Source organism: Dermacentor albipictus, chromosome 5 (assembly GCF_038994185.2).
Source record: "Dermacentor albipictus isolate Rhodes 1998 colony chromosome 5, USDA_Dalb.pri_finalv2, whole genome shotgun sequence".
Classification (NCBI taxonomy): domain Eukaryota; kingdom Metazoa; phylum Arthropoda; class Arachnida; order Ixodida; family Ixodidae; genus Dermacentor; species Dermacentor albipictus.
This window is the reverse complement of record NC_091825.1, coordinates 49804393-49831478: the sequence shown is the minus strand read 5'-3', so window position 1 is coordinate 49831478 and position 27086 is coordinate 49804393. Positions and strand designations below refer to the sequence as shown.

Genomic DNA, 27086 nt, shown 5'->3' with positions numbered 1-27086 from the left:
TCTTCATGTGTATACTCCGTGTGCTATTTTTACAGGCTCGAACCAGTTGACGAGTACTTGTCGCCTTAACGGCGTCGTCAGCTTGGTGTGAAGCTAGAAACTGCGTAATGCAGTTTCTATAGTACCGCTAACGACCTGTCCTCAAATAGAAGGCTGCTTTTGTTCACGCAGAGTTTCCACTGAGACATGTGACCCGTCTTATTGTCATGCAGTTAGCAAAGAAAAGAAGTAGGAGAGAGCATTACCCAACCCATTACCCATCGAAGCCAAACGTATCTGCTCAACACGTGATCGCCACGTCAGAACGTGCGGTAGCTTTTAGTGGTGCCGCTCTGCAGGTAGAGCTACGGCACGGCAGCCAAACGAATGCGCATCGATTAAAAACTACCGGAAGCCAGGCTTTCATCGCCAATACGCTGATTCTCAGAAGTCATGTGTCGGGCCGCGACTGCGAGGGAATAAGCGAAGGAGACGGCTTGACGAAGAGTTCGCTTGCCAAGGCTGGCTGGGAGACGTAATGCTTCCTCCTGTAGATTATTTCTATTTACCACGCGCATTGTTTTGCGAGCACCAGCGTCACATAGCAGCGCTTCCAGACGTCGTCGGTGGCTGCACCTATCTGCCGTGGCACGATCCTTCCCTCCGCTCTTTTGTGCAGATATAAGGGTATGTGGGCAAGACTGACTTTGGGAGTGTATACCAGCGCCCCTCATGGCCAAGCCGGAGAATGAGGGACATCCTTTTGACAGCAGGCGTCACGTGGTACGCATGCCTAGGAGCACTCAACTCGCTAATCAACCCTCGTACGCTGTACCTCACGGCATCAAGGCTGCCAAATTTGAGGCTGTCGCCATGCAGGGAGCGAAAAGAATACGGGGATCTGAAGGGCTCACGTTTTGTGTTATTAACAGCCATATACGAGCAAACAGACAGTGAAGCCAATTCAATCAATCAATCAATCAATCAATCAATCAATCAATCAATCAATCAATCAATCAATCAATCAATCAATCAATCAATCAATCAATCAATCAATCAATCAATCAATCAATCAATTTATTCTAACATCAAAGCAGACGTACAATCAGTCACAACAGTGATGCTGCGGGGTGAAAGCAGAAAGCCATTAAGGCCTGACATGGGTTTCGCCTCGTTTCACAAAGCAACAGCCACAGTAGTAATTGAAAAAAAAAGAACAGGAACCTTATACAATGTTGAACATCGCCGTAATTATCACAGTGGGTGCATATTCCCCGCCCTTATAATGTACACAAGAAAAACTTGGCAAAAAATTTGAAGAAAAAGATATGCAGATCCCACGCACTCCACAGTCCCACAGTCGTGATGTGATATTATGTTAGATGTTACCTTGCGCAAACCACTTGCGTTTTCCTACACGTAGTACGCAGACCCCACCGCGACACGTGTTCCCCCGAGGCGTTGTTGTGCGCCATTGTTCTTAGCCTGCGAGAAAGTTAGCACTGTCGTTCCCTCACACGGGCGCATGGCATCGTGGCTGAAGTGTTGATTTGCTGGACAGCCGCTTGTACTTTGTCTTCTTGGCGCTCCGGTGCTTTAATACGGCTTTGCCTCGGCACGCCCTACGTCAGTTGACCGCGTAAACTTGCACGATGTTTATTTTTCGGAAATAGCTGAAACGTGCCATACCATACGTTGAATTAAAATTTTTACAGTTTGTTCGCAACTGTTCCCATGTCAACTAGCTGCGTTTCTTTTATTGAAGAGACCCCAAACGAAGCATGCTTTCTGACGGAGTCTTTCCCTTCTCCCACGGTGCCCCCATGTATGCAGGTGCCACGAGGGAAGAGTGACAAGGCTGTTTTTCGCCCTTTTCGTCCGGGCGTTGTCTATACGCATTCGCTGTCTCCTCTTTCTACCTACTATCCCGTCGATTAAAATTATTAAAAGCCGAGGCTGCCGCTTATCACGGCAAAAATTTCGATGCACCGTGTCATAAAGTTTCTAATCACGACGCCTGGCACCACATGCGAGTTTCTCGTGTGAGAATTTTATTATGCGTTATGCTTGTCAGCTACGGCGCTCGGCGTTCGTCTGTCACGCTCATATTCCGCGTGGGATCGGACGTGCGGTAGTGTGTCTTCACCTTCACTTTCGGTTTCTTTCTTCTCTTGCTTCTTCAAGCCGGTGAACGTGGTGTCCGTTCCAGAAGGCAATTGTCAGCCTGCTTCTCTTTCTGTCTGTGCATCTGTGGAGTTTATGTTATGTTTATATGATTGATAATATTAACTATATAAACATAATCCATGCTGCGTTAAAACATCACGAAAGTAGCCAGAACGTCGAAACTGTAGCATAATAGTTAACATTCTAGTATAAGGTATACCTCAAGGTTAGCTTTACACGGTTAGTGAGCCAAGCGTGCCCCAAAATTCATTCATTAATTCATTCATTCATTCCATTCCATTCCAATAGCAATATTTCCCAGGTGCAATAAATATTTTCGATGCCTGTTGCCGAGCGCACCTGCCCTGCCCGTTTTGGTGCCATGCATTGCGTTGCTTTGCAGCCGAAACCGGCGTGAAACCACCACCACCACAGCAGCACACTGGCCACAGCACTCTTTCCGCGGCTCGCGGGCGAAGATGCGACGCGTGCAGAGTCTATCAAGGTTTCGACCTCCGAACCCTTTCCTTCCCCGGCGGCGGCCGCCGCGGGTCAGGGAGTGCTAAGGGGGGAGGGAGAAAGGAGCGATGGGAGACGGGATGCTGCGGCACCGATCGATGCCGCGCCATCTTGGATCGGCGGCGGGCTGCGTCGGCGCCTCAGCGTAGTCTCCCCGTGCTCCGGCGGTGAATCCTCCCGGGGACTGGGACGCACCACCCGACAGGTAAGTCTTCACGCCGTCCAACCTGCGCAGGGGCGCAGCCTGGAAGTGCACTAAGGTGTTCCGACACTTGCCTGAAACGAAAGCACGTCAAGGCGTTTATGCGGCGCAGTGGACGCCGACGACGTCCCAAAGCCGACGGCACTATGCATACCCCTGCTTCTTTCGTCCCCGTCTGCTTGCAATAAGTTGTGTCGCGCACACACGCTTCTTTGTGAAAACGTTCTGTCCCTTTTCTCTGTGAATGCAGGTATTCTTAGATAAGGCCGTTTGCTGTAGTGTGCGTCGCTGTATGCACTGTACGTTCGGGACGTGAGAGAAACATTAACTATCGCTTATACCAAGTACTTGGAGAAACATTTTAAGAATACCTTCATTTTATGAATCCTCAGCTTCCCGTCTCCGCCTGGAAACACACCTTTGCAGGGAGCGCACATGACTTTAGCCAATGCAGTTATTTTTTTTAATTTTCAAGCTACGGAGCCATTCGAATCGTATTCAGATCGGAGGTTCGTCAAGGTCTTCGAGCTTGAGTGTCCTACTGCGGGTAATTAATGGCTAGTTAAAACAACACTGCCTCTTGTAATGCACGCACTGATAAATGAAAGTAGGTAATGAAGGCTTTAACAAGAGCAATATATATATATAAACGAGAAGAAAGGGGGTTAACCGAGGGACCCAATATTTGACTAATATATATATATATATATATATATATATATATATATATATATATATATATATATATATATATATATATATATATATATATATATATGAAGCATAAATATGGTATCTGCATGCCTACTGCATCAATATGTCCAGGGCACTATATCTGCTGTTCAGAAATATTAATGTAGGGATTAGATAAAACACCATGGTAAATAAATTGCACCATATCGCAATGTTCTCGAATATGCGACAACCTCCCTTACGGCTTTCACTACGAACCTTTTTTGCACAGTACTTTTTGAATGAGCACTTCATAAGCTATACTAATTTTAGGGTGCCATGCAGCTGCCTCTAAAAGATCACTAGTTTGACTTGAATCTTTAACTCCACGTAATCAAGCATTGTCTACGTTTACTACGTGTACACATAGTTGTTTGATGACGCCAACCACCTGTCGCGGCATAGAATAATAGAACGTTAATTCATTGGACGCATAACCTTAGCTGCATAGATAGATAGATAGATAGATAGATAGATAGATAGATAGATAGATAGATAGATAGATAGATAGATAGATAGATAGATAGATAGATAGATAGATAGATAGATAGATAGATAGATAGATAGATAGATAGATAGATAGATAGATAGATAGATAGATAGATAGATAGATAGATAGATAGATAGATACTATAAAGTTGTATTGTTCTTGGGAAACTTATCATCTCGTCAGAAAATTAGACCACCTGAGTTTCCCTCATGAAGTGATAAACCTCTATTCTCAGATGAAATAAAATTAGGGACAGAGCGGAGCTTCAACGTGGTGTTTGATTTAGGTATTGTTGCTTTTTCGACTCGGTTTACTGAGCGACAAAACACCCGAAATCACTTGCTTCTCTTAGCACTTTGGAGAAAACTGCGAACCTTTCTACGCCGTGGTATTGCTATTTACATTGTAATCTCGACAAAAAAAAAAGAACGGGCGGACGTCCAGTGGTGCTATAGATCCGCATTGTGTGCGTCTTGCGTCGCATCTGGTCGCAGCACAAAGCGCCTTTGTCTCAGAGATGCCGCTCCTAGTCCGATGTCTCTGCTATGCGAGCGCCTCTTTTGACAGTCCGAACATCTGCTATTCACGACAAACCCAAAGCGACGGAGTCCCGCGAAAAAAAGCTGCGCCGGAACAGTATTACGCAGCTCTGCAACTCCTCTGTAGTCGCGAGTGGCTGAGAAACGCGCTCTCAAATGGTGAGTGCTATTCGCGCCACTGTGGCTCGGCAAGTGCTTCCCTCATATAATGTAAGCGACTAGTGAGGCGGCACTGAAGCTGTACTTATTCTTCTAAAGTCTGAAGAGAGAGAGAGAGAGAAGAAGAAGAAGAAACCGACAGGTGCGTAAAGCCTTCGCAGCCTTAATTTATTCGCTGCCATAAGCAGTTAGCTTGAAGACGTTGCTGTTGTCTCCGCTCCACAAGTGACACATATGCCCACCGTGCGTTATCGGCCAGGAATTTGGTGCTTTGACGTTGTTTTTGCTCGCTTCGCTTCTCTTACTGCTTCTGCATGGACTTTATTTCTACTTAGGAGTTCTCGGAATTCTGTTTACCGTTATTTTTTCACTTTAAATGTACAAAATTGAAAAGTAGGCCTCTTTAGATCGGGCTATCCCGGAGTTCCAAGTAAACTCATGCAAAAATAATGAAGGAAACTCTGTGGTTGTAATCGTTGTTGTTGTTCAGCAAACATATATGGCTTCTATACACATCGGGAGACACACCGGGAGACTGGAAAAGAAGTGGATTCACTATTCCAAGTTATTATGGGAAATAAATTTTCAGGACAAATTATAGTAAATAATGGGGAAAAACGAAGTTTGACCACCTGGGATTCGGTAAGGTGCGCCTAATGCACTGCACACGTGCGCGTTTTCTTTTCTTTCTTTTTTCTTTCTTTCTTCTTCTTATTATTTTTTTCATTTCGCCACCATTGAAAAGAAGCCGTCGCGGCCGGGTTTGGGTCCCGCACCCTTGTGCTTCGCAGCACAAGGCCATTTACCCTAATACGCCACGGCGAGTAAAAATGAGAACAGCAAAATGAGTAATCATCAGTTGAAAAGTACAAAAAAGAAAGAAAGAAAACAAAAGGGAGGCAAAGTTGAACTGGGCAATCGGGTGGACTCAATAAGGAATTCCTGTACGGGGAAGCAAGCACCCGCTCTGCGTCGATTCTCTGTACCAACTTTGTCTTGGGCCGGCCTTCACAATTACACCATCTATGATAATTCATTGCGCCAACTGGCACTGTGCAGTGTCACTGATAATTTATATCTCACAACTTTCTGTATTCTGTGCGCTTCTAAAAATCTTGTCTCCTCATCTTTTTTGGCTTGTCCATGACGATCATTAAAAATAGGCAGAGTTAGCGTCACGCACATTACGTATACCTACCAACATTGTTATCTGGCGCAAGAACTTGTCAGATGTAAAAGAAAAAGAAAGCTACCTTAAAAAAATTAGGGGGTTTTACGTGCCGAAAGCACGATCTGATTATGAGGCACGCCGTACTGGTGGACTCCGGAAGTTTGAACCAGCTGCGGTTCTTTAACGTGCACCTAAATCTAAGCACATGGGTGTTTTCGCATTTCGACCCAATCGAAATGTGGTCGCCGTGGCAGGGATTCAATCGCGCGACTTCGATAGCTACCTTAATCGTAGATCACTATGAAATGACGCATAAATTAACATCACCCAACATGGTGGCGCCGTGGATGTATACGTTTGTGTTGTCGAGTACGACGTCGTGGTTTCGAAGCCCGGCCACGGCAGTCACATTCCCATGGGGCGGGGGGAGGGGTGGAGGAAAACAGGAAACACTTGTGCAGTACGCACTTTGTGTGCCCGTTAATGAAACTCAGGCGGTCAAGTATAATAAGAAATTCGCCACTACATATCATTTGGTGGTTTTTGGCACGTAAAAGAAAGAAAAAAATTTTTTTTTTGCCATTGCGCGAAAGGATACTACATGTCAAAGAAAGCGACACAGGTCCAAAGGTCCATTTACCTGCACACAGTGACGCATGCCCTTGTGAGCAGCAAGCTATATATACACTATAAAGAATACGCGAATGAATTTGTGACTTCGTGGCAGTGGAAATTATGGAAGCATCTACGAAAAGAAATAATGCGGTGGTATAAGCGTCCTTTCAATTATGCTTCGTAGCGCGGAGTATAAGTTATGAAATAAGTTTATATGATTATTCCAGGCTTAGCTGTTCTCGTTTTCCTATGTGCATAGCATGTAAAAAGATGCTGTAAAACTTGCACTTGTGTATTTTTTGGATGCTGTATGGGATGGTGCGTGCGAATTAAGAAACAAAGAGCGCCTGTGTCGCTATTTTTCGCGTATAGCCTACTATGAAAAGAGAGAAATAATACTCTTTCATTTGCATCGCGGTTGTTTTTGGTGTGTCCTTTGATGTAGCGACTTCGTGAGTTCAGCGATAGGTGGCGCATTAACAGCGGCTAAGTGCGAAATGTTTCTGCCCGTACATACTCCAAAATGCGTGTCGAACGCAAGTTGTGTTGTTTAGTAGCACAACTGGAGCTCGTAGTGTTTTGTCAGGTGCAATGAGGCACATGCGTGCTTTTGCTTGAAGCGTACTGCTGAGCTTAGTTCGTGGCTCAAACCTGGGAGTAGCAAATAAAGAAAACTGCGCGCGTACGAGAAGTACAGGACGGGCGCTTCTAACGAAGCCTTTGGTGCAAGAACAACTTTAGAATGTACGCTACGCGTAGATTCTAAGATCGCTGCGTTGTTTAATGTGGGCCGGTTACACAGCTTCGTCGTAACAACTGTTCGAGGTCGAACGGGATTTTTTCTACTGCGGCTATGTCGAAGGCGCCATTTTCTTAATGTCGCTAATAACATGAGGAATAGCGAGAAGTAAGGATTTTTTCATCTGTCCCCGTGTGTCTGTGTGTGTGTGGGGGGGGGGAGAGGGGGGAAAATGCCGCGATCACCTTCACCTTGCTTACCTTTAGGGAAAGCGATCAAGGACAGAAATGTCTTAGCAGAAGCGGGAAGGTTGGTACAGGAGTAAAAAATAAGCTTCGAGAGAGAGAGAGAGAAAGAGAGAGAGAAAGAGAGAGCGAAAAAGGTGATCATGGTGTGTAAAAAGACTCTCCTGTTGAGCCCGATGTTGCTTCATCAAACGTTCATGACAACAGACACTTCGAATGAAGGTGTTAAAAAGCCTACCAGAGAAAACCTGTGTAGTGAATCAATGAAAAAAAAGAACAAAAATCTGAGCTCTGCTGTTTTTGAAATTGAAATTGAATTTGAAATGGAAATCCCGAGATATTTACTAATCTACCAAGCTCTTGCGGTGCTTGGCAAACTGGGTTAATTTTACGATGATGGCAACTAATCTCCTCTGTGTAGCCTGATCATTCAGTTAAACTATGTTCGACTCTTCTGAACGCACTATAATTGACTAAGAACACTGTTGTGCTCGAAGAGAAGAATTGACAAAGCGTCATGCCCAGCACTTGCTTTCCAAGAGCGTTCTTCTTACTTTTTCTTTTGCTTATTCTTTAGTTTCTCCTTTTTTGGAAGCCAATTTTTTGAAGTATATAGTTCAGTGGATGTAAGCTGAATAAGCAACTTCACTAATGAGCAACTTCACTAACGAACGTCACATACAGCCGTCATGTGGCTGTAGGTGTGCATGAATACACTCCCGTTGAATTATTACCTTAGCATTCAATGTTTGAGTGATTGCTCGTATTTGTTAACTCTTCCTGTTCGAATTTGCTTCCTTGTTACGTGCCTCACATGTAAAAATTGACAGATGTTTCATTCATTTTCGATACATTGATCTTAGTCCCGAAATGCACTCAATGCTCACTAAACATTACAACATGGTAACACAGCTTGAAATGAAGTTTGCGCATTTGCACTGATTCGCAGTTTCAATTGTTGTTGAATAGTAAGCAAACATTGCCTTTCAACTATGTCTAATTTAAATTATTTACTATTTAATGCACGGAAAAGAGTACGGCATAGATTTGTTTCTGAGGCTTATGTATGTAATTGTTTCCTTAATGTGCCCAAATTTGGTGAACTTTTTGTATAATCACTGACTTATTCCTATTTTGTATTTTGCAATCTCTCTACACCGTGTTGTTGGTTCTGTTTGGAGCTGTTATCAATAAATGTGAAAATGGTGTGAGTGTGGCGCCTGACCACATGGGAACACAAGCGGCTGTCAAAGCGAAGCTTTGCCGTTTTTTAATTTTTACCCATGATAATGACGCGACGGCAGAGAGACAAACGAGGAAGTAAAGAAGGTGAACAGAGGGGAAATCCGGTTTTCTACCCTACAGTAGGTAAAGGAAGAATGGGTGGTAGAAGCAGAGGAAGAAAGCACAGGGAGAAAGAGATGCCGACCCACGATCACAGCCCGTCACAGCCACCGCGCACTATTACAGGACAAGTGCAAGTGCAGTACAATGAACGCCAATTCAGGGTAAAGCCTATTGTACAGGTAGGTTTTCCTTTAGGCTGCGGCGGTGCGACTGTCGCCTCCACAGCCGGTGAAGAAGAAGACGGCTGACGTGCACGTAGCGCGCTCGACCCATTTCTCGGCCAATCCCCCATCGTGGGTAGGAGCCACACGCTGGATAGGCAACAACAACAACAGCGACCTCAGCGGCCGCGGCATCTGGCGCTCCCGAGATCACGCTGCACCATGGCTGGTCGGCCTAAATAAACCGTGACCATGGCGGCTACCCCACAAATTGGTGAACCGGACTACTCAAGCCCAACCATGCCAGTGTCAGCGCACAGACTCAACCAAGGCGCGAGTGACGTGGCCTCATGCGGTCCGGCAGACGTACCGTGATTGTAGGAAGTCAGGGAATTCTACATAGACATGCCGGATATCTGGTTCATCCAGCTGGACAGCCATTTCCATATTGACAAGATTGCAGGCTACGGCTGCATGCCATTCACCGGCCCCGACTTCTACGAAGACTTGCGGCAAACCTCCTTGTCTACTACGCCAACTAGAGCGTTCAGTCACAACAGTTCTCGCCATTTTAACCATCGCGTCATTCATCGGCGTCATTCATCGCCTGTGTCCACCTCTGCCGATCGTCAGCACGTGCCGGTCCCAGCATCAAACCTCTACTCGGTCCATTAGCCTCATTCCTAGCTCAAACGCAGCTGCGTGACGACTCTTTCCGAGGAATTCACTTAGCCAAACGCGAGCGCTTTCAGCTACTCTACGGCCCGTCGCTATCCTTCCTTGGGCGTTACCGCAAGCTGTCCGCTTTTCGTTTGGGGGCACCTCACTCATCACCGATACAGAGGTTCTCCAACCGGCTCCACTAGGCGCAAATTTCACTCTCGCAGGCATGGAGACGCCACAAGCACAACCTTCGCGATGCATTGAACGATCACCGCAACCCTAATACTATCGACATTTGAGATCTCACCGCCAGCAACAGCAATATTCAATATACAATATTCTGTGCTGCACCTTCCGCGGATGCATGGCCCGCCGAAGTTTTCCATGAGCTGCTCTACCATCTGGTTTCTTCAACTCGAGAACCACTTCTAGGCCAACAGCGCGAGTGACCCACGCTTGCGCTGTCTCCACGCAAGTCGCTAGCTGCTAGACAGTCATCTTTTGGAGCTCCGACATCGGCTATCTCTTCGCGCCGCCTCCAACACGGTCAAAAGAATCGATACTGGAAATCGAAGTGGTAAAGTATTGTGGGTTTCAATTCATGGCACCTGGCACCTAACATGACGCTAATGCTTCATCGGCGCAGTTGAAGTGACTTGTATCAGTACATTTTTTATTGCGATAGCAATTACGCTGACACTGCAAGCTAATTTTTGCCGTCGCCGTTGTCGTGATGTTCCGTATAAAGTCCAAGGGCGATAACACCGTCGCCGCGCGTTCTATGCTGTATTTGCTCGGGAAAGCACGCGAGGGAAGCCGACGCTCGCGGCTCAATCTGGCGCGCACGAACGACGAAAGCGGAGAGCAGACGCGCAGCTTTCTGTTGCGCGAAAGGACGTGAGGTGACGGGCGGCAAGGAAGGGCAGGGGGCGGCGTTGTGCTCCGGCAGCAACTGGCCCCTCGGGAGCTAGCGTTCGTGTCCATACCCTGGCATTCGAAGACCATGGTGAAATTAATTTATATGCCGCTGGGAGGCGGCTATCAAAAGTTCAGAGCTGGCGGACCAGCTCTGGGCCGTCCGGCAAGCCGAAGATGCCGCTCGAGTCCAAGGACTTTGAGCCGTCCCCTGAGGCCACCACAGCAAGAACTGCCGGACTATTCTCTAAAAAAGTTTCTTCTTCTTCTATATGAAGGCACAGCCACGCAACGTGGTTATCCGTCAGTGCATTGCATTGGTCAAACAAGCACAAGTGCGCTCTACAACTTTATTTCCTGCTCCATGCCTAGGCCGAGAAAAATAGTTTTTTTCGCAAGATCTGCAGACACCAGACTTTTGCTTACAACTTTATGTAGACATTTCACCTATGTATTTTCCCCCTTATATATTGTTATGTACACCTATTATTTATGCTCAATGATTAATCCAATGTTTCAGTTGCTGTATATACGGGATACAGTCTTTTCTCAATCCCACACTGGCTTTTTTTCGCTGTACTTTCCAACAATCGAATATTGTTGTTAAAGAAAACTGGCTTCGACATTGCGGTTTAACCCAGCTTTCTGCAGGTAGTCTGGCAGCCAGCTACTGCGGCCAGTCCTGTCAATCAGGGGACGTAATATCTATCTATCTATCTATCTATCTATCTATCTATCTATCTATCTATCTATCTATCTATCTATCTATCTATCTATCTATCTATCTATCTATCTATCTATCTATCTATCTATCTATCTATCTATCTATCTATCCATCCATCCATCCATCCATCCATCCATCCATCCATCCATCCATCCATCCATCCATCCATCCATCTATCTATCTATCTATCTATCTATCTATCTATCTATCTATCTATCTATCTATCTATCTATCTATCTATCTATCTATCTATCTATCTATCTATCTATCTGTCTGTCTGTCTGTGTGTCTGTCTGTCTATCTATCTATCTATCTATCTATCTATCTATCTATCTATCTATCTATCTATCTATCTATCTATCTATCTATCTATCTATCTATCTGTCTGTCTGTCTGTCTGTCTGTCTGTCTGTCTGTCTGTCTATCTATCTATCTATCTATCTATCTATCTATCTATCTATCTATCTATCTATCTATCTATCTATCTATCTATCTATCTATCTATCTATCTATCTATCTGAAAGCGACAACCACAATCGCCGATTGTCAAATACAGATCTACAGGTCAAGCACCTCGGCTTTTATAGATGACTCGTCTACCTCCCAGAAGTAAGACACCCTTCGCGTCACGCATACTATCTGATTACGCAGGGCTTGGCGGGTAGAAGTACACGTACTAGATAGAACTAAAACATTCGAGTAATTACCATTTGTTGGGCGTGTTGGTAAACTGACTTGGAAAGCATGTTTAGCGCCAGCGAACAAGGACAGAAGGGAGACGACACCACAATGTGCTAGCAAGTTAATGCGCTCGCAGTCTTACGCTGAGTGATAACATTAAGTTATTAGCGGTGGAAACGTGGTTCTCGGAAAAAGGATAAATAAGTACACGTGTCAATGAATGAATGAATGAATGAATGAATGAATATAAAACGAAAGAAGTAGAGACACCGAGGGGCTCGATTTTTGGTTAACCAGGACGTGACATGATATAGACGGAAAGATGACATGACGTTATCTTTTCCTCGACTTTCATTTGCCTTAGCTTCATTATCTTCTACACTTCTATTTCAACCGCAGTTAATGTCCCCGAAGCTTTATTTGGCATCATGGTTTATTGGCTTTTATATGGTTGTAATATGTATATATATATATATATATATATATATATATATATATATATATATATATATATATATATATATATATATACATATATATATATATATATATATATATATATATATATATATATATATATATATATATATATATATATATATATATATATATATATATATATATATAATACTTTCAGGATTTGTACATTACAGATGTGGAGGGCTTACAGACCAGTGCATAAAATAATAATAAGGAGCATGAACAATGGAGAAAATAATACAAAAATGTGCAGCGACAACTGAGAAACAGCAGAGTAATTTGAAGATCTAAAAGTGAAAACAAACAAACCGGCTAAAACAGAAGAACAAATACAGTACAAATATTCAGGCAATGTTAAGGATGTTAATAAATAAATCGCTTAAAGCAGGATTTATTCGTGATAGTAGTTGCTGTTTCTGAAAGGTGATTCCATGCGGAGGTGGTTCGAGGTACAAATGCATTTGAATATGTAACAGTTCTACAACGACGAACATCAACTTTCTGGACGTGGTCAATTCTATATGATATAGAGGGAATTTATAAACTGTTCACGAAGACGATTGCTGTGATAATAAATTATATGAAAAAAGTTAGCCGGGCTACTTTACATTGAATGGTAAGTTCCGGATGGTTAAGCAGTGTCTTCATCATGGTAACACTGGCTGTGCGGTCATGATAAAATAAGATAAAGCAAATGGAACGATTCTGCACTCTTTCGAGTTCGTTTATCAGTGTAGTACCGCTAGGATCCCGGACAGATTATGCGTATTCAAGTGACGGACGAATGTAAGTAGTGTAGAGAAACTTTTTAAGCGATGCAGGTGTCACATAGAAGTTTCTTAGAAAGTACCCGAGTGAAAGGTTAGCTCTGGCGATCATGTACCTTATTTGATGGCTGCATGATAGGTTACTACAATGAGGTGCGAGATACGTGCACTGATTTGCATTTTCAAATGTTTCATTCCATGTTCCGCCTTTGACACCTGACAAGCATGTTATTTAAATCGATCTGCAGTAAGCCGACTTGGTTAGATATTTTCCGGTAAATTAAAACAGTCATCCGCGAATACGCAATCTTCTAATGAAATGTTATTGGGTAGGTCAGACATGAAAATTAGGAAAATTAAGGGTCCCAACACAGACCCCTGGGGAACACCCAATAGCACTGGCTGGACTGGGGAATCAGCAATATTAGCAAAAACAAACTAAGTAAGGCCAGAAAGGAAAGCTCGAATCCAGTTAAACACATAAGGATGTAGATTGAATTGGCCGAGCTTAAAAAGTAGTAAATGATGACTAACCTTGTGAAATAATATAATGTGGTTTTAAAAAATGCAGCCTATGGCGAATACAGAATCAAGCAAATGATGCAGGTTGTTAGTAAAGACCAGAAGCTATGTTTCGCCCGAAAAATTGTATCCAAGGAAAATAATGTCCTCTTGATCAGGACCATTATACATTCTATTGCACAATGTTTTCAATCCTCTTTACATTTCTGTACGAAGTGATTACGTAAAATATCGATCCCATATATGCAGTCAGATGCCGGCAGAACTGTATGGAATTGGTTTAGTCATATTCTTGCCTTCGACGTCCCAGAAAATTGACACTAATGTGATCTAGACCATTCTCTCGCCACATACGATGAAAAACACCCATGAAACGCGTTTCGAATATTGCAAGATGACAGGAAAACGCAAAATACAGCACCAGCCTTGGTGGAGGTGGGAGGGAGGGGCAACTCATTGCACGGTGTGACATCTTAGTCTTGTTGTTTAATTAAAAGAAAGGCGGATATTATTATCACAAACTTGTCGAGATAGTATTATGGTCCTCGTACACGGAGACGCTGCTCTTTCAAGTCTCAGTGTTGTATATAAACAAAAATGAAATTTTCATGTTCGTTACATATACGAGTCGGTGATCTGTTTCGATAGGTTTGTATTACGGAGTTTACAGCGGCAAATGTAAAGTAATATTGAATAATACCAACTTAATCGGTTTGTATTACAAACCAGTCGGTAATAATAACCGACTCGGAAAACGAATATGACTCTGAGCTACAAAAAGTGTATATAATATTGTGGCAGCTTGTCTTGTCTCCCGCTCGTAGGCTTGCCATGACGACCCCGCTCGGCTGAGCGACGATCAACGCTCAGGACGCCACCATGCGGGAGCGCAAACTCGTCCCGGTGCTGCTGTTGCTGCTGCCGCTGCTCAGCAGCCGGTCAGCTATGGCTGACATCAAGATCGGTAAGGACCTCGTCGAGCCTAATTTTGCTTCTTTTGCTAATGCAAGCGTTGTCACGCAGGGTAGTGCAGTATACGTTACAGTGCCCAGGTTCCTGCCGAAAGTCCTGAAGTGCCTTCAGGAACTCATTGTCCATGGGTAACCATCACCCTGTATTCAGGGACGTCTGTCCGTATCCCGGTACCCTTAGGTTTTAATTGTCCCTATTTATTGACCGAATTTCACTAGCTCCAAGACAGAGTCGTTAAATCACTAGCCACGTCAGCATATTTCCGCCAGATGGCATGTATTTTACTTCTTATATCACCCGAAATACGCTTTTTCTACCATCTAGAGTCGGCATGAAGTAAGCATTCCGTGTTGCTGATTTTATTTATTACTACCAAACATCATTAACGAGTGGCCGATCGTGGTGATAACTTGGGCAGAGACTGATAACGTGTGTGATCGGACCACTGACGACACGCAGAAGGGATATCACAGGAATAGAACCGTGTTACGTTATATTTAACAGCTTTAACAAAGCAATTCTGCAGAAATTCGCAAGGTAGGAGAAGTTTCATGAAAGAGCAGAATCTTCTAAACAATAGCATGAAGCTACAAACTAAGCCTCCATATGTATAGTATAGAATAGGATAGCTTATTTTGGGTTTATGAGGGCTTTCCGAAAGTGAAATTCCGCCGTTGAAGGGGCCTTCGTCCTGCTGCGAGGATGGGAACGAATACGAAACCTTAGCAGAACGTAATGGCCGCGTAACCGCAAGGGCGAGAATCGATTCTTAGATTATATGTAATATTGAATGGAATATAGTTTAAAAAATTATAGCGGACTTGCGCGCTGTTTGTATTGAAACGCCTCCTCATAGGACGTTCGTGACGCGTTTTATTTCGTGAAACACTCACGTTTTGCGATGATCAATAATTTCACTGCATATCGTGTAAAAATCTAGCGAGATAGAAAACTTAGGCGACTTTAGTATATGCGCACACTAGTACACTTTTTTAAAACAATTTAGACGCTTCGGAGCTTATCTGTATCCCACGACAATAATTGTCATCTATCTTGCGTGTCTTTTCTTTCATTAACGCTGCACGCCCGGCACTTCCAGGTCACGAATGACATGCGCGTTGTTAACGTGGAATAGCATGCTTAAGAGGAAAGTAGCCAGCAAAGAATTTTCAAGAAAGGAAACGCAAGCGGAACAGAAGACGATTGTTGTTTTGGGACAAAGATACGGCCTTACTGAGCGTAAACAGTGTTTAGAATGTATTATATTGAAAACTTATGCTTGCTCTCTCTATTTTGGGCAAATAATTTTAACTTGCCGCCGGAAATGTTCGGATAGAGTTTTAGTAGCCGATTCATACCAATCTTTTGCCGATTCGATTGAATCTTGTGTTTTGCTTTCGTGAATTCTTTTGACGAAAAGTTAGAAAAAAGAAATGCATAATGCTCTGGAGCATCGCATAAAGACGGTGGACATCCAGGCGAAGAGATTTGTGTAAGACTCGAAGCTGGCACTATGGCACCGCACTCGCCCAGTCGCCGCTTGAACCTCGGCTGCAGGTAGATTTTGCTTAGGCTTCGGCACTGGCGTCCCTGGTTACATTATTCAGATACGCATAGAAATATACTTGAACGTGCTTATTTATCCTTGGTTCTGTTCTTTTCATTGTTATTGAGGCCTAGTTTTGCTCATTTAACTTACCTTGAAAGCGAAAAAAGTTTCAATATATATATATATATATATATATATATATATATATATATATATATATATATATATATATATATATATATATATATATATATATATATATATATATATATATATATATATATATATTGATTGACTCATTGATTGATTTTTGCTTAGAGAACACAAAATAAATAATTTAGCGAGTCATTACTGCAAAATAAGTGACAATTGCTCTTTCGATGTTTGTCACCTCGACCACAGGCGGGATCTTTGAGACAGGCGAAGACGTGCTCGAAATGGCCTTCAGTTCGGCCGTGGACCGGATCAACACCATGGGCTTGGGCGAGCCCGGCGCCCAGTTCGTCACCCCTGGTTCACGCCTGCTAGCCCGCGTCGAGCACACCGAGCGCCTTGACTCCTTCCAAGTACGTCTGGGACCGCGATCGCTTTCCGTTCTTACCGGAAAGGAAAAAAAGATGAAAAAAAAAACTACAACTTTGATACGTCAGACTACGGAGGAATAAGTACAAAGCAGAATTCAGAATACAGAATTGGTTGGAGTGCATGCACCAGACTATGCCAAGTCACGACAGACAGCTTATCGCTAGCCTTCAAACAAATATTGTATAATCATTGCATTACACCGGTACTAAATTGAGGGGAAAATCTGTTAGGGTAACAAAAAAGCTTGAGAAGTTAAGGACCACGCAGTGAGTGATGGAACGAAAAATAATTGATCTAACGTTAGGAGACGAGAAGACTATCGTCTGTATTGGAGAGAAAATCGTAGTAGCCGATACTGTAGTGGAGGTCAACAGAAACGAATAGTTAGGCACATCATGTAATGTGTACTGCGGATAACAGACGGCACATTAGAGTTGCCGAATGGATGCCAATAGCAGTGTTGTGATCCGGTTCTGGGGTTCGTGGTTCAGACTCGGGCCTCACTCAGAGGGTGGCTTGCCTACGCCGTCAGGGCGCTTAAAACATGGTAGCTGGCCTGCGCTATACCGGGGCGTGGCACTGAGCTGGCTAGGCGGGCCCACGCCGTTGTGCTATCAACGGCAGTGGCCTGTTGGTGAGGAGGTGAGGTAGGGAAGTTGAAGGAAACGAGAAATAGGTTTATTTTACACATTTACGTATGGAAGAAAATACGTGTACGTGTGTACATTTACATGTATACCAAATACATGTATACATTTTAGATATGGAATCCCGCTGCATGTCGGAAGAAAATACGTCAGTTCTCACTGCATGTATGAGCACACAGGTGTCAGCACACACATCACGACCAAAGGTGTCCGCCTTTAAGACGGTCGTTTTCGCTATAGGAAACTAGACGAGGGAATCTGATGACTGAGTCTAGGCCAATCAGAATGGTCGAGCTGTTCGCAAAATCCCACCAATGGTCACACAACCTTGCTGGACTCCGCCTCTGCATGATGTCCAACCTTCGAAGCAAGGACGAGGCGATCTGAAAACAAGGGTTCAAGCTCTTTCAGCGAAAGTCGTCGACACTGGTTCCTTGTTCTCCGTGACGGTCAGCTTGTCTGGGTCATGAGACTGACCTTTGCGGTCGTTTCCGCTTCTACCGCTTACCGCTTCGAGCGGTGGTTGTTGTCACCTCTGAGGGAGCTACTTTGTTTGCGCGTCACAGTCGGTGTCGAGACCCGAACAAATGCAACCCGAATGAATCCAACGAATGCGCACGGCCGTTTTGAGACGCAACAGTAGGGAAGTGTAGTCATGATGGCAGAGAATATGGTGGCGTGATGAAATTATCAAATTTGCCCACATAAGATGGGGTAAGCCGGCCCATAGTAAGGGTAATTTGGGGTGATTGGCCGAGACCGTTTTCTGCACTGCCCATAAATTAGCTGATGATGGTGACGATAATGAATACATATACGTATACGGGAAGAACATGGCCTGCTTGCTTTTATGAGTGGTCGTGGTGGTCGGTTGTAGCAGCAGGCGTGTTTAGCCTCGATACCAAGGCCTTTATCAGTGACGTGGCCCATGTAGAACCGAATACCCGTAAAAAGATGGGCCCCAACGACAATTGGCACTTGCCATATTTTACTGGCGGTTGCATATATGTAGAGATAATTTTTATTCAAACACTTGGTTACCTGAAATTTTGTGCCACCTGAGATTTTCAGTGGGTTAACGCAGTGGATGTTATCTTTGTCACACAAATAAATGTGTGACCGCATGTTCTTTGCAACTTCTAATCTGTCCATTACGACAGCTTTTTTTTTGTCGGGCCAGTTGGTTCAACGCAAGTAATAAATGAAGGGCGCACATTGACACACTCACACAGCGAAGCGGCTGCCACTGTGTTTGTAGGTCCTCTTGCGTGTGTGCGCATAGATTCGGGTGCCTCCTCAATTTGCTATGCCCATTAGGACAATTGACCTCACCACACTTCCGATGGAGATGCAAACCTGGCATGACGCGTTGCCACGGTGCGCAGGCATCGCGCAAGGTGTGCGCCTTGCTCGAGGAAGGCGTGGCCGCCGTGTTCGGTCCCCAGTCGGGCGAGGCGAGTGCCGCGGTTCGGTCGGCATGCGCCGTGCTCGACGTGCCGCACATGGAGACTCGCTGGGACTACCGCGTGAGGCCCGACAACCACTCGGTCAACCTGTTCCCGCACCCGGTCGCCCTGGGAAAGGCGTACCTGGACTTCATCAAGCACAAGGACTGGCGCAACTTCGCCGTCCTCTACGAGGAGAACGACGGTGAGGAGCCCGATGATGCTAACGGCGAGGTGCAGGTGGTGCCAATAGTCTTCTGCCCAAACAGGGATACAAGAAAACTTGTCTATACGTGAAAATTTCTATTTTGCGCACTCGTGCCGTCTGCATCGAAATTTACGTGAGTCGTTTGAACCAGAGAACATTGCACAAATTTAAAGCCTGTCGTGCGTCAAAAAGAACAATAAGCACGTCAGAGCACTTTGGGTGGACTCTCTAGAACGCAAGAGCTACCGATAATTTGAGAAATCAGTTTAACTGCTCTCACTGCGTAGCCATTCTGTACTCTAAAATTATGACAAACCACTGCAATAAGCTGATACATCTGATTGCGCTTGCAATAGCCCATAAATCTTTGGCTTAGTTGCCACACTCCGCCAGCATTGAACTCTGCTTAACCTGGTGCGTTATCGGGCCCCTATTAGGGCACAGGTTTTTTCAAACCTGGATCCCAGATCATTCATTTGCGCGTACTCCCACCCTTAAGTGCTGCATACGCACATGACAGAGGATCACATACAGAATGATGCAGCACTCGAAGTGATCGAAAGGTGGTTGATCAAAGGATGTCTCAAATTGGAGGCGACGCTCCGACAAGGGTACTTGTCTTCCTACTTTTGGAGTTGACGAAGACAAGAGCGTTGGCTCCAGCGTGATACTCCTCTTGATCTACCACCTTTTGGTCACTTCAAGTGCTGCATGTTTTTTTTCTTTACTTATACGTGTTGCATTTCACACGCTAAACAGTCCTCTCAATCGGCGTATGCAGCGCTGATCCGGCTGCAAGAAATCCTGAAGGACCCGCTGATGCGTGAGCGCAAGGTCGTCGTCCGGCAGTTCGAGCCCGGCGCCGAGTACCGCAAGGTGCTCAAGGACGTCGGCAAGAGCGGCATCAAGAACATCGTGCTCGACGTACCCATCGAGCACGTGCACACGGCGCTCAAACACGTGAGCGGCCTGACCTCTTCCTCTGGTGCTAGGCTTTAGCTAGCTTGCCGAATGTCGTGGCGCTGTGCCTCATTCGGTGGGCCCGAAGACGGGGATGGAGTGGAGGCTTGTTTCTTGAATGCAGAGGCATGTTTCGCACAGCGTAATTCGTGGTCTATGCTGCACGCAGAATTCGTTTTCTGGGCGCCTATATGACACTTTCTTGCGTAGGAACTTGCCACCGAATGTACCGCTGCTGCTCCTCAATTTGAACCGGATGCGCCAAAAAACAGACTAGTTGACGTAGTCTCCTCGTGACCTCCTTCTATGCCACTCTCTGCGAGTCCGTCATACCTGATGCACATGAGTGGTACTGTAGTCTATTATAGTCTGTTTCATTTTCGTCACTTTCCCGCTGAGAAAATGTTCGTTCTGGCTACGAATGACGAATTCGTTATTACAGAAATCTAATATTTCCTTTTCCCTTGACTTATTTGTAAAGTTAATTTGTGCCAGTGCACCCTCCGCTGACGTCAGTGTGGGGTTCTACCTCTCCCGCCACTCACTCTCGTAGTTTAAGCTTGAACGTCTGTCGTTAGCTGTTGTCGGTATAGTGGTCAGTGCTCCAGCAGAGCGATTTCCGGCAATACTCACTGCCTTGTAGATCAGGTAAGGACCTCACCTCACTGTATCCTTTTCCACAGCATCGTTTACGCGCATTCATTCGCACACCTTCACCGAGTATATGCCATATACGGACAAGATACGTTAGAATGACCAGTTTTCTTGTACTCGTGTATGCCGTGCCTTATAGCTTCGGTGATATCTCCTAGTAGGCGCTTTGGCGATAACGATTTCCGTGCGTTTCCATGTTTCCAGGCCCAGCAGGTTGACATGATGTCCGAGTACCACAACTACTTCATCACGTCACTGGTGAGTGTCATTTGCACATGCAGCAGCACCTGCTCAGGCAGTGCAAGATTTGTCACGATGGGCTGAGATAGGCGTAGCCTGTGAGAATGGTGCGCTAAGAGATGTAGTTAATTGACCCATTTGTGCGAAAAACAGTTTCCTTACATGAACAAAAGTAAAAAAAGGATATGCCCTCACTGAAAGTGGTAATGCCGCTCTGGCACAAAAACAAAAACGAAACAAACATAGAGGCAAACGAAAGTATCAGCTAGGCCACCATGCAACTCAAAACAGTTCAATAATTGACTACGCAGGAAGTCTGTAGGGAAGCAATCCCAACGCGTGTCGTGTGCACGTTGAGCCATCAGCAAGGTGGCATTATAAAACACGTTTATTGACTGTAGTTTGTGCATCATTTTTTTTACCAGCATTGTGAAGCAGAAAAATGAAAGGGACGGCAGAACCAAGATGGGACTGCCGCATGTTCGCTAGTTCGTTCGTTCATGGATAGTTTCTGCACAATTCTTTAGGTAGCTTTAGTTTCATTGCGTAACTGCGTAGAGAACAGAGCCGTTATACAGCATACAAGCTGGTTCGTCATATGTGTACTGTATCCCACGGTGCGGGCGCCTGCGTGCGAGCCGACTGCCACCCTCCTCTCCCGCAGTCACCATAAGGGAAGAGGGAGGCGGGAGAAGGGGAAGGTTATCGTTATCCCTCCTGAGCACTCCACCACAAACTCTAAGGTCCAAACCTTCAGAGGCGCCAAAGCTCTCCCACTAAAACATGTATTATCATTGCAGTAATATGCCGAACTCTTAGAGGGAGGTCTTTAAGAAACAGTTAAAAGGAACGCAATTACATGTTTCGTGCCACATTTTGAAGATATTACACAAATGACGCTACTTTCGGTATTACTGCTAAGCAGGCATGACTTCGCTGCTGTCAATTTCAAGATTTTCTCTCGTAACATAAACATAAATTGAATATTTCAATAGTTAGTTAGCCAAAATTTTTAATTAGCTACTTGCACATTGCGATTTATCATGGAAGGAGTGTCTGCACCTTCTGATAATCGACCTTATGAAACTGAATTGCGTTTTGACAAGCAATCCGAAAAAACAACCCTGTTCTATCTAAATATGATACATAAAAGATGGAATATACGCGCGTATTTTAATACCGTTTGAATTTGATATCGCTGGCGTAACTTGTTCACGGAAAATTAGCCACAAGTGCTGAAAAATAAAGAGTTAGGCGCAGTTATGTCTAACCTTGTCCTTTAATCACCCCAGTTCTCTTTTTCTTCGTCATGGACGCGTGGTTTCATACGTATTTACACAGCGCTGTTTGCTTTAGGTAATATTATGTGAGAATTTGACAGGGCATAAGCAATCATAGTTTAGCGAAAACTTCCGAGATCTGTTCGAAAAAAAATTGTTATGCTGCTACGGCAAATTCGTCCTGCGTGGGGACACGCGATAGTCCTTGTCTGATTATTTTGTCATGGCTGAGCTGCGAACCACAGCATGGTTAAGATTCACACAGTTTGGTTGAAAGCCTTCACTCTCAGCTACGCTGCTTAACTCCCGTAGTTGCCGACGTGACCAGCGCGCCAGCTGTGTGCACGTGATCCTTAATTGAACATCACGCCGTCGGCAGCCATAAAATGACAACGTCGAGCCCTTGATATAACTGAGCCGTAATACACTTATTTTACAGAAATAAATAGGATTTGCCATTTAAGCATTAATCCACTGTGCAGGCAGTGTTTTGAAAATATTCTTGCTGCCTTGTCACTGCCAAAGGGGTTTCTTCCTTCCATCGACCACGAGGTAGGGCTCTCTTCGTAGACGCTTTCGTGAGCGCAGAGACGGTAGTATGGTCGTTAGCATACCTATGATTCCAACATATTACCAGAGCCATGAGTGTAGCACCCAACGTTGCCGTAAATGTTTTTTGTTATTTTTTACGGCTCTGTTTTGATGAGTGCAAGCATAACAAGAACTAGCCTCATGCCTTGATCTTTTGTGCCGCCTTCAATATTTCGCGGTAATCGTTAAAGTGAAATGTGGCTAACAGCAGAGGAAAAGGGGCGAAAGCCGCAGGGTCCTGTATACATGGATCGTTGGAGCCTGCTAGTTTGTTTCGCTTGTGTCAGTGTAGTAAGTTTGGTGGCAGGGATCTGCACACAGGATACGCAGGGGTGCGCAGTGTCCACAAGTCCCTTCCCCTCTGTCGCCCAGGATGCCCACACGGTGGATATGGAAGACTTCCAGTATGGCGGCACCAACATCTCGGCCTTCCGCCTGGTCGATACCAACGCCAAGGAGTTCGATGAAGTGGCGCGGGACTGGATGACGCGGCGGCTCCGCCATGGACAGAAGGGCGAAGGCAATTTGTACCGGGTGAGCGGGTGGGAGAGAGGGGGAGGGGGGCCCTTTAACTTAAAGCGACCCGAACTGAGGTCTTGCCCGCGGTGAGGCTTGTCGGTCTGTTGCGGGTGCATATGAAGCATTCACACAAAAGTGTGCGCACGCGGATTCCACGAACAGCAACACACACACACACACACACACACACACACACACACACACACACACACACACACACACACACACACACACACACACACACACACACACACACACACACACACACACACACACACACACACACACACACACACACACACACACACACACACACACACACACACACACACACACACACACACACACACACACACACACACACACACACACACACACACACACACACACACACACACACACACACACACACACACACACACACACACACACACACACAAAGGATACTCTGTACGGTCGGTTGAAGCATGGGTAGCTGTATTAATACTGTAACTGTTATGTATTGAATGAATATGTAGAGATGTTAGGATTAATACACGAGAGATTACTGCAGGTTTACTATATATACAGCAAGTGAGAAAGAGTAGACAGTTGTATTTGCGCGTCTGCAACCACCCACGTATGCAGCGCGTGAGTGCGTGAGTGCGTGCGTACGTAGCGAAGCGCGCGTCCACGAAGCAGCAATACTTGGCCGGACGCGTCAGCTGAGAGATGGATTGTTCACTGGCACCCGCGTGAGCCGGTCGCGTGCTGCTTTGGCCAACTGCAGTGGCCAGCTCGCACGTCCGCCCTCGTGCGGAACCATTTTGGAAAAAATGCGCTCTCGCGGACACGCGAGAACGTAACGCAGAGCACGCATAGCGCGCAGTGGACGCTGTACACAGCACCTGGAAAGCTGCGGGCGCGCACGCAAGACGCCGGGCGTGTACCGAGCAGGCGCAATGCCACCTACGGGCTCCCTGCGTACGCAGAGGTGTTGCGGACGCGCAACTTCAGCTGTCTTGTCTGCATAGAGATTGAAAGAACGCTAAAGCCCATTGGCACATACCTAGTAGCACAGAGGCAGTGGCACTAGTGCACATACCAAGTCGCCCCAGTGGCGCATAATTTTAGACGGCGTTATCCCTAGGATGGGCTTATAAAAATTGCGCGATAAAATCTTCCGCCAGACTGTCACTACACTCGAAGAATAATTGCTTGTTAAAAGCAGCTCGTCGGCTCATTAAGGCGAAAGCTTTAGATCTCAGTTTCAAGGTCGCGTTGTGAGGTACAGAAAATAGTACGTGACCCAAGGAAGGCCAGAAGCCAACCAAAGCGTTTTCAGCCGTGTATAAAACATGATTAATGATTAGTAAATTTAAGTAATTATTCATTAGTGATTGTATTAAGGTGGATTAGGGTGTATTAAGGTGTATAAAAGATGGCTAAGGTGGATTATGCTGGATTAAGGTCGATGAAGGAGCATTGGGGCGGAATAGTGTGGATGAAGGTGCATTAGGGTGAATTATGGTGGATTAAGTTCGATTGAGGTGGACGAATGAGGACTAAGGCGGATTAAGGGGAATTACAGTAGGTTTTACAAGACTTTCGCCTTCGCATCTTTTAGGCGATGGCTAAGGACACCAGGGAATCTTTTTAACCGTTAGCTTCCTTCCGGCTATACAATCATAAAACGCATGGTCACTCACGGCTCTCACTGTGTAGCTGGAGAGGGGTCATGTAGTGCGAAGAGTGTGAGGGTGGTGCAGGCGTGCGCGCGTCACTGGCTGAGCGCTGAAATAAGTGAGAGGAAGAAACAGCGTGTCTCCAGCTGTGCTCGCTACTGGCGAAGGGGGTATCATGTGCGGCGGAGAGGCATGCACTCGACGGATACCTGCGGTGGCACCTCACTTGCGCTTGCGTAAGCGCTTGAGTTGTTTGAGCCGCTGCGTATCACGCCGTTTTCCTCCCCAATGTACGTTTGTCGTTGCGTCGGTCCTTTAGGATACTTACTCCTGTCGTGATCGAGGAGAACGAGGTGCGTGCCGAAACCCCAGCTGAGCGTAATACCAGATTATTTCAGTGTAGTTAACACTGTTTGTGCCAGTTATTATCGATGGTTTCCACAGGAATTTTTTAGCTCCGCATTGCAGTCAGCGAGTATTGAACACGCATAATTCAACACTCGTATTCTAGGGCGTCCCGCCGCTCGATACAACATAATTACTCAAGAAAATATGGCGCCTCCATATGCCAGGTGTTTCTGCGAAGACATTAGGTAATTTTTAAAAATCGCCTGTCGCAGATAGCACTATTCTAGTCCTTGAGCTGGTCTACTCGAAGAGGCTGACATTACTTGCACGATAAATCGAAATGTATAATTTACTAATTTAATTTTAACCAATTACCTGACGTCCAATTTATAAGTCGTAGCTCGTGTGAGACTGCAAGGCATATTATCCGCTTGAAAAGGATTCTGTGGAGAACATCATTTTCGACATAGGCACCACCAAACTCCCTGTAAATATGCACTGTCGTTCCACTTGAATTTTTAACAAAATGCCGTTTTATGGTTTGAAGCACCAAAGTAATTGGAATGCCAATGCATTTCTCTGCACAGTTCGGCCATTAACATCTCGAAACGTGTCATCCTGAGCATTCGTTCCAAATGGACCTACCTTCCAGACTACCAGGCTACGATTTGTAAATTGCGATATGTGCCATAAATTATTAATTAAAAACTTACTTAGTTAATTATTGCTAGTTCTTCAAGTATGGATTTTCATTTCTCATCCAAATAATGTGCACCTATTAGGGCCATCCAGATCAAGGATAATAATTGTGCTAACTGGCGCAGAGAATTTTTAAATATTGCTTAAAGCCTTCGCCAAAGCTCTGGGCATGCATTATGAGTGTTCCCTGAAGAAATATGATCAAAGTCGCCCCTAAACCGTCGCCATTGCGATGTTAAGGATGCATGTCGTGTAGTTGTCCTGCATATATTGCAATAATATTGACATAGCACTGAACTTTGGGGCATCAGGTATCACTTGGCAGACGTACGCGACATTCAAGAATGGTAGCTTTGTTCAGGTCTCGATGGGAAATTTCTAAAAGAGTTTTTTGCACAAGTTTCCGTGAGCCAAACTGGTATTTTAGCCTGCAGATTCCGTAGTGTGATTGAATTCATTCATGTAGAATGGCAGGGCACCGCCTGAGCATTACGTCCGTACAAAAACTAGTCCGGCTAGCTTGGATCTAAACTTATTCTTCGCAGGAGAGGGTAGGTGTACCGGTCGCTTTGGTGTCTCGTTCTGCAAGCTTGCGACGTATTACACTTGTCCTACACTCCACAGCAGAGACATAGTGTATACTAGTGCCTACCTCTCATGCTTTTCACTCTGTTTCTGAGAAGTGCAATCCAGTGAGCGATATTAAATGGGAGCACCCCACTTTGTATTCACCATGCCATAAGGTTAAAGATATACGTCAACATTTAATGGAAAAAGATCCTTGACACTTGTTCACGTGGCGGGTTCGAATTCACGCGTTACAGTTAATCGGATTATAAAAAAAATATAGTGTTCTCTCTTGTACTACCCATCTTAATATATTCTTGTGTCCAGTTGGCAACAGATGCC

At 45.1% G+C, this 27086-nt stretch overlaps 1 protein-coding gene and 1 long non-coding RNA gene across 3 annotated transcripts in view; one reads left to right on the top strand and one right to left on the bottom strand.

The window, feature by feature from the left end:
* The first annotated feature begins 2763 nt into the window (after window positions 1-2763).
* LOC135899223 (glutamate receptor ionotropic, kainate 2-like) overlaps window positions 2764-27086 on the top strand; it is a 45573-nt gene continuing 21250 nt past the window's right edge. Inside the window, exons 1-7 of one of the 2 annotated variants that reach the window (XM_065428490.1) lie at window positions 2764-2869; window positions 14641-14780; window positions 16740-16903; window positions 18955-19219; window positions 20004-20182; window positions 21041-21094; window positions 23320-23481. In XM_065428490.1, the coding sequence (XP_065284562.1) occupies window positions 14696-14780; window positions 16740-16903; window positions 18955-19219; window positions 20004-20182; window positions 21041-21094; window positions 23320-23481 (909 nt within the window). In that variant the 5' untranslated portion in view covers window positions 2764-2869; window positions 14641-14695. Of the gene's footprint in view, window positions 2870-4671; window positions 4929-14640; window positions 14781-16739; window positions 16904-18954; window positions 19220-20003; window positions 20183-21040; window positions 21095-23319; window positions 23482-27086 lie in introns of those variants that run through there. The other variant, XM_065428489.2, reaches the window with a different exon arrangement.
* LOC135899224 (uncharacterized) overlaps window positions 2813-27086 on the bottom strand; it is a 38026-nt gene continuing 13752 nt past the window's right edge. The window contains exons 2-3 of the long non-coding RNA XR_010563562.1: window positions 16729-16933; window positions 2813-2940 (exon numbers count right to left, since the gene is read on the bottom strand). This is a non-coding gene — a long non-coding RNA (uncharacterized lncRNA). The remainder of the gene's footprint in view (window positions 2941-16728; window positions 16934-27086) is intronic.